The sequence below is a fragment of the Ambystoma mexicanum genome, chromosome 13 (assembly GCF_040938575.1).
Source record: "Ambystoma mexicanum isolate Mex_15411 chromosome 13, UKY_AmexF1_1, whole genome shotgun sequence".
NCBI lineage: Eukaryota > Metazoa > Chordata > Amphibia > Caudata > Ambystomatidae > Ambystoma > Ambystoma mexicanum.
In genome coordinates this window covers 508,721,896-508,736,738 of record NC_090938.1, presented here as the reverse complement: position 1 = coordinate 508,736,738, position 14,843 = coordinate 508,721,896, and the positions used below count along the sequence as shown (strand labels likewise).

Here is a 14,843-nt window from a genome sequence, read left to right as displayed (position 1 = left end):
GATTTCCGGTCTGCACTCATCAACACAGAAGCAAAGCTGTCTTGCATGTTCCCCCTACCCCTTACTAACCAAATCCAAACGCCCCCTTTCTCGTCCACTGAAGCACCTGGAGATCATACAAAGTGTGGCAGTGCGCTGTTTAAACATAACATAACATAACATAACATAACTGAGGGAACATCCCAAGCAAGATCCACTTGACATAATGTAGTGACATGAGGCGGGCGCTGCATGATCGAGCGAGAGCATTGTGTGCCCACATGAAGGAGTTCTGGATTTCAATGCCCCGCAGCTGGGGCCGTGTTCTGCGTATTCGTGCATATGAGGGTTTATCCCAGAGATGCAGAAAACTGTATCGGAGTAATCATTGCTTTAGGGCTGGTGAAGGCTTAAGGACAGAATGGCTTTCAATGGCTCAGAGGAGGTAAGTGCTGTAAGCACTCCCAAGTGTCTTGGAGATGGGAAGACCTGGGCTCCAAGTTGGAGAACTTGTCAGCCAAATGAAAGGTCATATCCCAAACTTTAGGGGATTTAAATAGCACATCTGTTTTGTGGGTATTGTAGGAGTCTTGAGTAATCAGTTGGAGCTGGGACTAGAGTGTTGCATTCTTAAGAGACACACGGATCAGGGGATCCCCCCTTCTCTCCGAGCTCCCCCACCCCACTGATAAACACCTGGGATTCTCCCAGAAGGCAGTACCATCAGCATCTGGTCTTCAGGCTCCGATTGCTTCAAAATCATCTGCACTTTACACGTAAAGTAGCACCCAGAGGAGACTCAAGAGTACCCCCGTTGCTGACCCTACAAAAACAATAATCAATAGCCACTCGTACAGCTCTAGGATGGGTACAACTCAAACCAGTAACAACACAACAGATGACCACACCTGGATGGTGACCTTTGAGTCCCTTTAGGGAGCAAAGGCGACAACAGAAACCATGATGGCATGAGGAAAAATACATCAAGGAGACACTCATACTCAAGGATTTATCCACTGAGCCTCATGGACAACAGCATGATTATATTCCAAGTTTGCGTCAGGATTCTAGCAGACTTGGAGCTTCCCTCCCCCAGCGGAGACCAGTGAAGTCTCTAAAACATCACACAGAAGCCCGTTCCCTACTATGACCGGGCAAGAGTTTGCATGCTCAGAACAGAGAGAAAACATGTTCTGGATCCTCTATGTCCACTGCCACGTCGCGTCTCAATGATCCCAGCGAATGCCCCAACCAACAAACATTGCAGGAGCATGCCAGAAACCTCACACCTCACATCTCAGCTCGACCAGAGACTCTACTGGACAGTTGCCGAGCAACAAGCGGGAAGAACATCTCCGAAGCCATCACAGCAGGGCCCCATCTGGCAGACCAGGCCTAACCCACTACTGCAAGAGTTGCCGGATCAATTAGCCTCTCGGCTTCAAAGTATACCTTAAGGGTCTGATTGGCATCATAGCAAAGGACATTGCTGACCCTCAACCATTGACCCACCCTATCCCAATTCATATCACGCAGTTACTCTGCCCCAGCCAAACAGGTTTTTGCGCTGGCCTCTGTCTAAAGAATGAACCAGGAGATTTCCCCGGGTTGGTTCGGTTATGCAATATGTGCAGGTTTGTGCAGCAAAACTATCACCCCAATTACTTTCTTAAAATCCATTCCTGGGCTCAATAACACGCTTTGGGAGGCAAGAGCCTGCTTATCAGAAACCTCTCATAAAGGCACCAAAAGGTGGTTTTAATTATAGTCACAATTAGTTAACCATAAAGCCTTAGTGTAAAAAAGCCAAAATGACTGTCTAAAAAATACCATTTTGGTGCCTTTATGAAATCATTGAATGTTTATCTTTATTATTTATCTAATCTGAAAACTATTGTTTAACTATTACTAATGCTTTTGAAAGTTTGTTGAACCATCTTTTGATGGATTTATGATAGAGTGCAGGGGACGGGAGGGTTCCTACTTTTGGATCCTCGTTTTTCCTCTACATATACTGTTGCAGTGATCCTGTGCCAGGTTCACGTTTCCTCCCCCGCACCTCAAAAAAAGTATTGATATTACTTTACACCATTGATTAAATTAATTTCTAAATATACAATATTAGGGAGTGCTTCTACTGATCCACCCTTTATCAGAAACCTCTCTCCGGGTGACTGAAGGGTTAATGAGTCCTACAGGGGCAGTGTGTGGCAAGGCAGCTTGTTTTTTTACGTAAGCACAAACGTGTGCGTCACCTACGTAGATGTTCCCGAGTTTGGCTGTTTTTTATCATTCTGTCGAAGGTGGTTTTTGGGTCCAAAGATCATTGGTTGGGAAATTACTCAAAGGCAAACAAGAGGCCAGGAGCGTATAAAGTGCGGAAACGGGCAGAGCAGGAGCAGTGCAGTGCCAGCGGGGACAGAGGAAGAGGCCACAAGCAAACTCCTACCAGCCCACCTGCCAACGTTACAGCGCCGACATGGAGACCGCGATGGACGCGCTCCACGACTCCGGGGCCCAGATGGTTCAGTACCTCCAGGTGCACTACAGGAGCTCCCAGGACTGGTTCATGTTCGTCTCCTTCGCCGCCGACCTACGCAACACCTTCTTCGTCTTCTTCCCCATCTGGTTCCACCTGTGCGAGGCGGTGGGCATCAAGCTCATTTGGGTGGCGGTGATCGGAGACTGGCTCAACCTGGTCTTCAAGTGGTGAGTACGGTGGCCATCTCACTGCTTCCAATGAAGAGAAGACTAGTCCTGTACCACCATTCAGGGTCAATACTGCTACACAAATACCATCCTCTAAGTGTTATGGGCATATTGTGGAATTGGGGATTATCATTTATTAATTTGGGGCACGTAACCTTTTACTTCAATTTTCTCCCCGAACTTGGGGTAGTCTCCTTAATGAGCGAGCGAGATGTTAGCCTCTAATGTGCAAACTAAACTTCCTCAAATTCTTAAAACTATCACTAGAGACTGCCTTGGATCCAAATCCAAACATTACGAAAATTACTATAAACGAGGAAAATTAAATGCTTTAATGGAAGAGTATATGCTGGTAATTAGGACTTGAACCCTCTTGGCCATGGTCGCTTTATCATCATTTCCAAACCATCAGCCATGACGAGTCAGCCCTTTGGAGTTGGTGGCTTGGTTTCTGCTGGGTGTGATGCCCACATTCTAATGGGCCCCTATGATAAGAGTTAATATTTCAGCTCTGCTGAGGTCTCCAGAGCGTCCAGCAATCGCTGGCTTATGGTTTCTTAGCTTGGCAACCAGAAGCCAGCTCCAGGGGTGTTGCTCGGTCTGGAGACGATCCTGGCTACGCTAATGTCGGGACTGTCGAGACTCGGGGCTAGCTGGCCTTTTGGTTCTAACCCCTGAGCTTCTATCCGCGGCTACAACCAAAAGACCCGGGGCTACAGCCCCCTCAGCCCCCCCTAGCAACCCCTCTGGCTCCAAGCTTCAGCATTTGTTCTACTCAGGCATTTTCAAAAATTTTAATGCCAGAAAAAGTCACCTCCCAAACTCGAGTCATAGAGTCAAAGGCTGCCGGTGTATTTGAGGTGCCACTGCCAGCTGAGGAGGCCCAGATATCGTGGCAAGACGCCCCACTGCCACTCGTGTATTCCCAAGCATCCCCCCGAGACCCTTGCCCTCTGTGCAATGATCATGACGTGCACACATCCATTGGCATGTGCCAATCTTCCCACATCATGCATTCAATCGCCCACCGAACAAGAAGAACGGATGAGCGTGTTCTAAACGCGGTCACTGTCCTCGGTTGCACGCTAGCCCTGCATTTGGCCACAGGGTCCTTTTGGTAGATTCCCCCAGCCCCAAATTCCATCCCCACCACCTCACCGACAGAATTCCCGCTATTGGGCATGGAGGCACAGGGGCAGTGCCAGACAGAACGCCTGGTATGATTTGCCTTTGGGGGGATGGAGCGGGCCGGGGAAAGACACGTGATGGAGGCGAGGAAGGCCTTTTAGGTGGGTGGGTGGCGGGCAGACACCCAAGGGATGCAGAAGGGTGACAGGTCACAGCCACTTTTTAGTTCATGGCGCCCCTTTGAACCCCTGCCTACCCTATATACTGCTGGACTCAGCAGGTTGTGCACATCAAAGCATGTGTTCCCCCTTATGTAATATACATTCATGAGCACTGATTGGATATACCTAGTGTGGCATAGAATGGTATTCAGTGAGTTTATTGTGGACCGCAATCCTTTTCTATATCACTCCCCAAGGATGCCTGTGCATTGGGTGCGGGGCACGTGCCCTGGTATCGTTACCTTGAGACCTGTGTCCCCCTCCTCTTCTAACATTAGGCGTGGCTCACGCTTTTGGACCTCAGTCGAGTGACAATAGAGTGACAGATGTGTCAGATATCCTCGCATCCAAAGTCAACAAATATTATTCATATATTCACGGTTCATGGTTAAAACAATGTAATGGTCAAATGAGCACCACGTTCAGTGTGCATTATGTACTTAGTGATTCAAACATACAGCCCTTTTATCACAGACACATTTGTCAATTATACATATCTGTGTTCATTCTTAAAAATGCTCTTTCAGTTTCTGCAAAGAAGCCAGGAACTCTCACTGATGCTATTTGCCACTGTACACTTTCTCAATGGGAGGGACACAGATTCACAATCTTGTAATTACACCTTTTTCTCAGAAATAATGTATATGGTTATTCTAGATTCTGATTATGTGCTTTGCTCGGGTAGACAGGTGTAACATTCTTATAAGGAGTGCAATATATACTGAAATTGATCATTAGAAGGGAACATTGTACGATTTTAATTTTCAGTCGCTTCTTTTAGCTGAGAACACGCAGTATTTATTTGCCTGTCAACATGTCCTCACTTCCTATAACGGGCTGTGCTCAGATTCAAAGCGATGTGCTTCTTTTTCTGTGAACACTGAGGTAATGTTTCATTCTGCGCGTAAGAGAGGAAGAGGGAGAGCAAGAGCGTGTAACAGAGGAAGAGGGAGAGTGAGTACGGGTAACAGAGGAAGAGAGAGAGCGAGAGCGTGTAAAAGAGGAAGAGAGAGAGCGTGTAACAGAGGAAGAGGGAAAGTGAGTACGGGTAACAGAGGACGAGGGAGAGCGAGAGCGTGTAAAAGAGGAAGAGGGAGAGCGTGTAACAGAGGAAGAGGGAGAGCGAAAGCGCGTAACAGAGGAAAAGGGAGTGCGAGAGCACGTAACAGAATACGAGGGAGCAAGAGAGCATTAACAGAGGAAGAGGCACCGCGAGGGCGTGTAACAGAGGACGAGGGAGCGCGAGAGCGCGTAACAGAGGGAGAGCGAGTGCGTGTAACATACGAAGAGGGAGAGCGTGTAACAGAGGAAGAGGGAGCGCGAGAGCGAGTGCGTGTAACATAGGAAGAGGGAGAGCGTGTAACAGAGGAAAAGAGAGCGCAAGAGCGTGTAACAGAGGAAAAGAGAGCGCAAGAGCATGTAACAGAGGGAGAGGTAGCGCAACAGCGTGTAACAGAGGAATAGGGAGAGTGAGAGCGTGTAACAGTGGAAGAGGGAGAGTGAGGGCATGTAACAGAGGAAGAGGGAGAGTGAGGGCATATAACAGAGGAAGAGGGAGAGTGAGGGCGTGTAACAGAGGAAAAGGGAGCAAGAGAGCGCGTAACAGAGGACGAGGGAGCGCAAGTGCGTGTAACAGAGGAAGAGGGAGAGCGAGAGTGCGCCAAAGCACATTCATGCAGACACAGAGAAGCAGACCACTCCAGTGAGAAGTACCAGACCGTGCTGACAAAGAGAGAGAGAACAGAGCGCACCTGACAGCCGACTCTTCCCAATGAGAGAGTTGGAGAACCCTGAGAGAAAGAGACACAGAGGGAGAGCGAGAAGGAGGACGGGCGGGGGGCAGAACAGAGCGCACCTGACAGCGCAACTCTCCCCAATGAGAGAGAGAAAGAACGACACAGAGAGGGAGAGCGAGAAAGGCGTGTGGGCGGAGGGGAGATAGAAAGAGAGAGATAGAGAAATTGAGGGAGGGAGGGGGAATTGATTGGCAGGTGCAGCTAGCGTTGACTGAAAGGGCTCCAGTTAGGGGGCTGGTGCAAGTGGAGTGCTAGAGGATTTCGTCACCAGAATGTGTATTATTTAATCTCTTTCTGAATCTTCTAGAAGGGGGAATCCGTAGCTTTTTTACTAACTTTGCTGATGACACAGCATTTGGCGGGTAGAAAAATACCACAGAGAGGAAAGCACCGCAGAAATTTCTAGAGAGTTCTGGAGCTCGTCTAGAGAACACACGCGATGTTCTGCTGCGCGGGGAAAGGTTTAGAGGAAATAGAGCGTGAGGTCCTGTGTGTTCCACGAGGGGCTCATCTCCAGAAGCACAGAGACAGCTGCGAGACAGTCCTGGGTGATGCGAGGCACAGGCGCTATAAGGAGTGGCTCCAGAACAGGAGCATGTGCACACTGGAGGAATGAGGATGGGGATACAAGGTGCAGGGGGCTTCATTGATTAGCGGGGAGTGTGCCATGTATTAGAGGCCATAACATGGGACAGGTTAGGCTGCAGGTCAAAGGGCAATGCTGTAATTCATACCTCACACATACCATCTTGGAAGAAAGGGTAGTTCATCTATGTTATTTGTCGTTATGTTATGGAGCTTTTATCGAGCACAAACTGGCCTCACAGCACTATGCATTAAGACAGCAGGATAAAGGGGGCGCTAAAAACTGTGGGAGTCTTTATCTCACAAACAAGGCATTTTTTACGGGCCCTTCAAAATGAAGTGGGCATCTGCCTGGCTTTAATGTTTCTCAAAGGCAAGCCCGGCTGAAAATGTGTCGGGGCCTATTTCAACGGATGGTTGGGGCCCCCCTTGCTTAGAGTGGAACGCAGTCTGGGGCACCCGTGGGGTGGTGGCTACATTATAATGGAGATAAAGATGAGATTAATAGCTGCCAATTATCACGAGACGGTGAGCCAGCAAGGAGCTGAAACACTGAATGCCCACTGAATAGCATTGATTCCTTCTTTGTAAGCAACTCGCTGATGTGGAGGAACCAGTGTTGAAAGGCAACAAGGTGATAACACTTCTGTTTTCCCCAATGGAAGTGACGGCCAGACGGGCTCTAGCAAACACAGCTTGTAAGGTGAGCGCTTCAGCGCACACTGTAAACCCTAGAATGTAAGTAATATATAAAGGAATATATTGCCATTTTATTAGACTGCTGACTGGCAATATGGGGGCCACTGCTGGGGACCTCTGGGGCTCGAGGCCCCTTTCATTTAAAAAGTTTGGAAGGCCCCGATGCCGTCCCTGCTGAAAGGAAGACACCTCTCGGCCTAGGATTAGGATAATATCCTTGGGCAGCCCCACTGGCCCTCTCTTGAGTTTGCATGTCTTGGAATGATCAGTCACCCAACACATGATAGATAACATGATTCCCTTGCACTGCACCTATAATAGTATCACTGTGCGTAAGAACCGTTCTGTGCCCCATCATAGCTTAAGTAGCGATTGCCATGTTTCTGTAGCCCCCAAAAGTCCAAGCCATTGAGGTCTTATCACTTGTTATTCTCTCCCAGGAGCTCCTACATTGTGGATGTGGCTGGTAGATTCCAGGGAGTTGATTGGATGGCGGAGGAAGGAGGTTCTCTCACCTCCCAATTCTCCACCTCACAGTGACCCATTAGCACCTGTATCACCCCCAAGGGTTCAATGCTTGTTCTTGTTTGATCCTCATCATTATGAGACATTAACCTGTGTATTTTTAATTTCAGGATCCTGTTTGGCCAGAGACCATATTGGTGGGTGCACGACACCGATTATTACAGCAACACATCGGCGCCAATCATTAAGCAGTTTCCTGTCACCTGCGAGACCGGACCTGGTAAGGACATGACGGCTTATTACCAATGACAGATTACCCAAATGATTTGTGTTAATCCCGTAATCCTTAATGTTGGATTGACAGTTGGGAGGAACTAGGGTTATTGCCAATATTTGTTTATCATTAGGACTGTACAGTATTTTACCTCTTTGAAGCAATGTGGATATGTCTGTGATATCACAAGACCCTGAGTGATACAGAGGTTTCCAGGAGGCTATGCAGGGAGGTCTAAATGAGGCTCTGATCACCATAATGGACTCTGGAAGATTTGTTTTCTTTTCATTGCGTGTGCTTTGGGTACATTCTCAAGGATATATACTCCTCCTTCCCTGTATGTGGTCTCATTTTAACCCAAGCAGCATGGCGTTAGCTTGCAATCCTCTGCAGAGAGACGCCTTTCAAACCTGTCCCAAGTTTCAGAAGACTGGTCCAAGCCCTTGGCATCTTGCACCTGGATGGTGGCAACACAGGAGTCGCAGATGACACTTTGGCCACTCTGGAAACTGCCCAGAATACTGCAGAGCTCCTCATCACAGGACTGAGAAAATTCAGCCTAATCACACCCACCCTCAAGGAGTTCCACGGGCTACTCCTTCAAGCACGCTCCATGTTCAAGCCAGCCTGCATCACCTACAATGTAGTCACAACCAAAGCATCCCTTATCCTGGTGGAGAAACTCACTGTCACTGAGGGCCAGCTCACCATTGGGAAGAACCTGGCAACATTACTTCTCAAAGAACATCTGGCCAATTGCTGATCACTCCACTAAATCCTGCTTCTCTCTCTTTGGAGGTCCCCTACCTTGCTCCTCCCACTCACCCCAACTCCTGTGCTGCCCCCGAAGATTACATGTGACCTCATGGATGCATCCCCTATTTACAGCTCTCCATTGCTTCATTGCTAGGCGTGCCCTTCAATTGCACAAAGTCATCAATGGTATAAGCTGCTCCCCTAAGGAGAACTGCAGCAGCTTAAAACAAAAAGACTGAGAAATCAGGGTGTAGCTTTAAAGTAGAGGCACCAATCAATGCAAGACTCGTGTCATAGCAGCTCTGGGAGCAGGAGGGCAGAAATAATGTTCTAAGTTTAGTCCAGGAAAAGAGAACATGTCTAGGGTTCCATCGTAGCCTCTGTCCCCGTGATTTACTAGCGGGGCTTGGTCTGGCATCTTTCTAGGACTGGATGTTTGATTAAATACATAAATCTGACTTTGGGAAAGATAGATTGTCTCCATCCGCCTCATAATAAAGGGACAGTGGCGTCTAAGTGAACCAGTTCTTTACTGGCTTTCTTTTCTATCTCCACAGGAAGTCCATCCGGCCACGCCATGGGCGCCGCTGGAGTCTACTACGTGATGGTGACGGCTATTCTCTCCATTGCGCTGAAGAAGAATCCACCAGCTCTGAAGAACTGGTGAGCAATGGTGCTCAGGCAGGGGGCCCTTTTGGAAGTGTAAGGGGCGGGGGGGGCTCCCTTTCCGAGAGCACAGGGGGAATATTGGACATTGGTGGCAAAAATCAGCCTAAGAACTATCTCTGCGGTTATGGCCTAGTACTGCCTTTGTTTGAATGACTGCGTAGACAAGTACATTTTGAATTTTTGATAAAATATGATGTAACTTCTCTGCACACATCGCTGGAAATCATGCAGTATGAGACCTCCATAATCTCCCTTTATCAATAAATCGACACTTATCAATGATTCTGAGTGAGGAGTCGCCTTTCAGCAATCCAGGCTGGTAGCGAGGCTCTGCCATGGTCTCTGTATTGGCTGGACATCTACTGAGCAATGGGAGGCCTCCATGTTGCCATCCTGGCAGAGTTGACGGTCTATTAATGGAGGGGATTGTTTTTTGGAAGGTGCCCCTGCACGCGTCTTGGGTTTCAATGAAATGTGGCTGAACCTTTATTTCGCATGTTCCCGCCCCTTTGCCTGGCCTCGCCCCCTCCACATATTGGAGCTCGGAAGTGGTTGGTTCATTTGCAATGAGGTGTGTTTATAAAGCACCAATAATTTAAACATCAGTCGAGTGGATACCTAGATGACTAGAAAAGACCATATTGTCACTGTTAGATAAAGTCTCTCTAGTATCCAGGGGATGACACAAAATGGCGGGCGCTGCATGTAAAATGCAGTGAGAGGCCCCTGAGATTGAGACCATTCAGAAGGCTTTAAAGAGTTGGGGTCCCCAAAAAGGGGAGGATCCTCTTGTTACCAGGGTGTATATTTTTTCCTGGTTTGTATTACAGCCTTTTGGATAAGGGATCAAGGGGCTCTTCACGGGTCGTACAGTTCGTGTTTGTCTTGTTGAAGGGGAGTGTACACGCGTAATCAGTTCTAGGTAATCCCCATTCACCCCATTTGCCATCTCTTGGAACTCTCTTTCAACTTGGGATACAGATAAGGAGGTAATCACTTCAAATGTTGTTGTCAAACATGGAAGTGATGCCAACTGGTAGCGTCACTTCTGTGTTGCCCGCAACTCTTTCAGCTCCCCCCCCCCCCGCGTCTCTCTCACTTAGTCTGGTCCTGTCCACGTAGTAATGAATAGTAAAGTCCAGTCAGGTTTTGGGATATCTGCAATTCTAAAAACATGGATTTCCATGGAGATTCTTTGCATGTAGTTTGCTCTCTGTGAACACCCAACCAGAATGTACCATTCAATGAGCAATGGGGACCAACGCTACCACACTCGTAGATACACAAGTGGGAGTGTTGCCTTTTCGTCTTTGTGCTCCATGAGCTAAATCACACGAATCACATCTGTATGACAAAGTTATCATTAGTAATTTACGTGTCTGCCCTAATTGCATGTCCCCTCCTTTGCTTCTATTCCAGGTGTCTCCGTGGGGTTCTCTGGACAGGTTTCTGGGCTGTCCAGATCTGTGTATGTTTGTCCCGGATATTTCTGGCTGCTCATTTTCCGCACCAGGTCATCACCGGGGTCATTTCAGGTTAGTATCTTGAGCCGTCTCTGTCACTCTTTGCTTTGTATGCTAATAAAGACATATAACTGACCAATCAAGGTTCAGGACTGTTAGAGAGGGGTCAAATGATACTTAATAGCAGCACACACTGTCACCTATGCCACTTATGGGTTGGAATAATCCTTACATGGCCTGTCTCACCCCAAGTCTTGGCAATATCCCAGTGAGCACTGACTAGATGACTATATTATCTATTCAGATAACTAACTATCTTGCTATCGCACCCAGAATCTGACCTTTTCTAAAATATAATCCTATGTTGGCTGTGATGTTTATGGTCCCCCGGTTGGATCGATGCCTTAACAGTATTGCTGCAATTTGCTGCTAGTGATGGCCTAGTGTATCCTCTCATCTTTTAAAGAATCCTTCATATTTGAGGACAGTGTCCCTAATGTTCTTTATTGTTGGTATTTACAGGGATGGCTGTGGCTGAAGCTTTTCACCACATTCCCTCCATCTACAAGGCCAGCCTCAAGAGATACCTGTCCACCACCGTCTTCCTCTTCACCTTTGCCCTGGGGTTCTACCTGGTGCTGAGAGCCATGGACGTGGACCTCCTCTGGACACTGCAGAAAGCTAAGCGGTGGTGTGCCAGGCCCGAGTGGATCCACATCGACACCACGCCCTTTGCCGGCCTTCTCAGGAACCTGGGGATCTTCTGTGGACTTGGGTTAGCGCTCAACTCCCGCATGTACCAGGAGAGCTGCAGAGGGAAACGGGGGGCGCAGTTCACTTTCCGTCTTTGCTGCATCTTCTCGTCTCTTGTGGTCCTCCATCTCTTCGACTCCTTCAAGCCGCCAACGAAGGTGGAGCTGCTCTTCTATGTGTTGTCTTTCTGTAAGAGCGCTGCCGTGCCACTGGCTGCCGTGGGCATCATCCCGTACTGTGTGTCGCAGGCTCTGACCCACCAGGACAAGAAATCTTTGTAGCGAGAACTCCAGCGTCGCTGCATAGGCGGATTATTACATTCTCACTAAAGTGCAGCACTTTTTTGGAGTTATATAAGTGCTTAGACTTTCACTGTGTGCCTGAGTACATCTACGTACTCGAGCGTGTGAAGAAGGCCTGTTTACATGTGCTGTTCATCTACTTCCTGTGACAGCACCAGATAGAGCGGAGATGGAAGACGCTCTACACTAGGACGGACTAAGGTGGAGGCCTCAAAAGCAGCTGGAATGTAAAGGGCGCAGGGTAGTCTCCATAGAGATTCGACAATCAGACACAATGTTCAACCTGGGGTTACATTCATGTTCTCTATAAAGCTGTCACATTTACGACCACATGAACACACTGACTTCAGGCAATCCTTTCCAATTGGAAACCGCCACGAGGTTGGGCAGATGTCATTAGAACATAAAGACCAGCTTGCGACCCTGTTCAGTGGACCACAGATCATAAATCTGGGCTACTGAGTCTTACAATTGCCACTGAGCTAACAGAAGAACCCAGGTTTTGGCGGCAAGAAAAGAAAGAGAAGCAGAATGCATTATGGGAATATCATGCATGTCCCCAGAACAAACCCAGTCACAAGGTGGGGGCATGTGTTTTACCCTGGCTAGAGGGAGTGCTGCTGGACTTTGAGATGTTCTGTAACCCAAGCAGCAACACAAGAACTGAACGTTTCTCCATCCTGGGTAACACAACGCACTTTCAAGGCTGGAGAACCATAGCGGATGTTCTGGGATTTATGGGGAACTCCAGCCATTTTAATAAGGTGGTTGCCATCTATCCTGGCATTCTCTGTAAGGTCATCTGTGGGTGATGTATGCTATGTAAGAAAGGTATTTGGGAGCAGAGAACATCATATAGTTGGTGCTTTCCGGTCTGACCCACCACATCTCAGTGAACACAAGAAATAACAGGGACGAGCGGGAAGACTCCAAGACATGTCATGCCTGGAAGTCCCGCCTCTGACCTGGAAGTTGGTGCTACATCTATTTGGCTATCTTTAGCTCCATGACTTGAGTCTTTTCTGAGATGTGCACCCCCTCCCAGAACTGCAAAAATAGGCCCTAGAGTGGTCAGAAAGAATGGAAGGCTCTAATATAAAACACGTCACTCTGGGATTCCTCCAATGACATGCTCCCATGTTTGACAGAGGATTTGCAGAGCGCAGTTCATCATTTGTACTCTGTATTTTGCAAATATTTATTTTCCATGGCAAAGTGTGTGTACTGTTAAAGCTTTGTGATGTACTGATGTACATTAGTAGGTTGCATAGCAGGCAATCCATGTAAAGTGTTGTAGTCATTTTATTGACATGTGATATATTTATAATAAAAACATGGCATCCGCATGGCTTCTGTTATTAAGGAGAGCAGCGTTCACTTCTTCCTCATGAACCTAGTGGATAAAGTCGCATAGTGACTGCCTTTACAGACCCGGTCGCTCGTCGCGTGCTTTCCTCATCATAGAATGCTGTGATTGGCTGAGAGGATGGATGGGCTGAAGATAGGTTTCAGCATGTCACTACCTCCAGCTTCTGTGAAAATGCCCCCCCCCCCTTTGCTTTTCATGTATGAGACAATTCTCAAAACTACTTTAGGGTACCCCCACTCACCCCTATAAAGTGCCTTCCTTTCTCAGATCAGTCTCCGCGCCTCCTGCCCATGTGACTCACCGACACCCAGTCTCCACCAGCGTCCCCATGCATAGGGGACCTGCACAGGGGCGGCGATTTATGGAACTCATACTGCGTGGGTTAAGTGGACCAATGGAGGTGCTGACCGTAGGATCCTCTGCTGTGTTCACTGGAGGCCTTCCCTTCTGAGGCATGCCTTGATAGTCATCATTGCCACTTCACAGCTGGGAGTATTTTCTTGGGGGGGGGGGTTGTGCCACGGTACCAGGTGAGAAAGCCACTGCAGATCACCGAGGGTAATAAAGAGGAGTCATGGAGAATACAAGGGCTTGAAGGAGTGGGACCGTCCATGGCTAAAGGAAGAGTCACATTCATGGATGCCTATGGACATGACGGGAGATGACCACACACTTGAGGTTTATGTTAAAGAAGAATATGTTATTACAGGAGATGTTGGATCTCTACACGATGACTCGCGCAGCATAAAAAATCCTTACCATAATACAGCTTTACATATATCAGAAGTAAGTGCCAGTAGCTAAATTGTACACAGCAAATAAGTGCCGTCTTCAAGGGATTGGGAGTGCGGTCACTCCATGTCTTTAGTGGAGGATGTTGGGTACGTTGATTGAGCAGTCCGGCCGGTGGGCAGGGCGGGTTAACGCATGTCACCGCTCGGGTAATGTTTTTGATGGCTTTCTGGACCTCCGGCAGTCAAGTCATGTTCTTAGATTGTTGGGGAGTGCATTCTCCCTTTTTGGGTCTATGACAGCAAGTCTTCTTCCGCCAGCGCATTTCTTCTTGAATGTGCTCTTGGAGAGCAGTAGATTCTTGACCGATCTCTTTGAATAGACTGACGCAAAGCCTGTTTGGCCTGTTCGACCGGATCGAAAATTGGCGAGTCGGACTCGTTGGACTGATTGAATTAAGGATTAAATTGGTAAGGAGGTGCATTTTAGTTAGCCTGCATCATATAATTGATATTATTTTAGCTGGATAATGTCTTAAATCTAGACGTGACCGATCTATTTGGAAATTATGTATACTCATGAGCTTTTGTTGGGGCTGAGCGATGCCCGGGTTCCTTTGGCCTTAGCAGGTTGAACAAAATTAGACAGTTGGGCCTTGACAAACCCAGTAGTCCTCTTGATTCAATTAAGGGGGCTATTGATTAAAGTCAGAATTCTTGGTTGCGGAGAGCTCTTATCAACCCAGGTCAGCAATAAAAAATGCTGTGGCTCTGAAAGATTTGATTATCACACACAGTCTAGATTGTCTTTTTATCACAGAAACATGGTTTCCGGCTAATTCTGTTTTAAATTTTCATTTACTTGTCCCCACTGGTTTCTCTATCAAATTTGAAAACCGGGAGTGCAAGAAAGGAGGGAGGATTGCTATTATTTTTAAATTAAC

General features: G+C 47.7%; 1 protein-coding gene across 1 annotated transcript; it reads left to right on the top strand.

The window, feature by feature from the left end:
- The first annotated feature begins 2,400 nt into the window (after positions 1-2,400).
- Positions 2,401-13,145, top strand: LOC138521393 (glucose-6-phosphatase catalytic subunit 1-like). The gene is made up of 5 exons (XM_069634182.1): positions 2,401-2,688; positions 7,753-7,862; positions 9,170-9,275; positions 10,701-10,816; positions 11,267-13,145. The coding sequence occupies exons 1-5, from the start codon at positions 2,459-2,461 to the stop codon at positions 11,776-11,778; spliced, it is 1,074 nt and encodes a 357-aa protein (XP_069490283.1). The 5' UTR covers positions 2,401-2,458; the 3' UTR covers positions 11,779-13,145.
- Positions 13,146-14,843: the final 1,698 nt, after the last annotated feature.

Bases quoted from the DNA above. Each gene is read 5' to 3' on its own strand.
- LOC138521393 (XM_069634182.1), top strand. From the start codon at position 2,459: ATGGAGACCGCGATGGACGCGCTCCACGACTCCGGGGCCCAGATGGTT. The intron at 2,689-7,752 runs GTGAGTACGGTG...TTTTAATTTCAG, and splicing joins CTCAACCTGGTCTTCAAGTG to GATCCTGTTTGGCCAGAGAC. The intron at 9,276-10,700 runs GTGAGCAATGGT...CTTCTATTCCAG, and splicing joins CCACCAGCTCTGAAGAACTG to GTGTCTCCGTGGGGTTCTCT.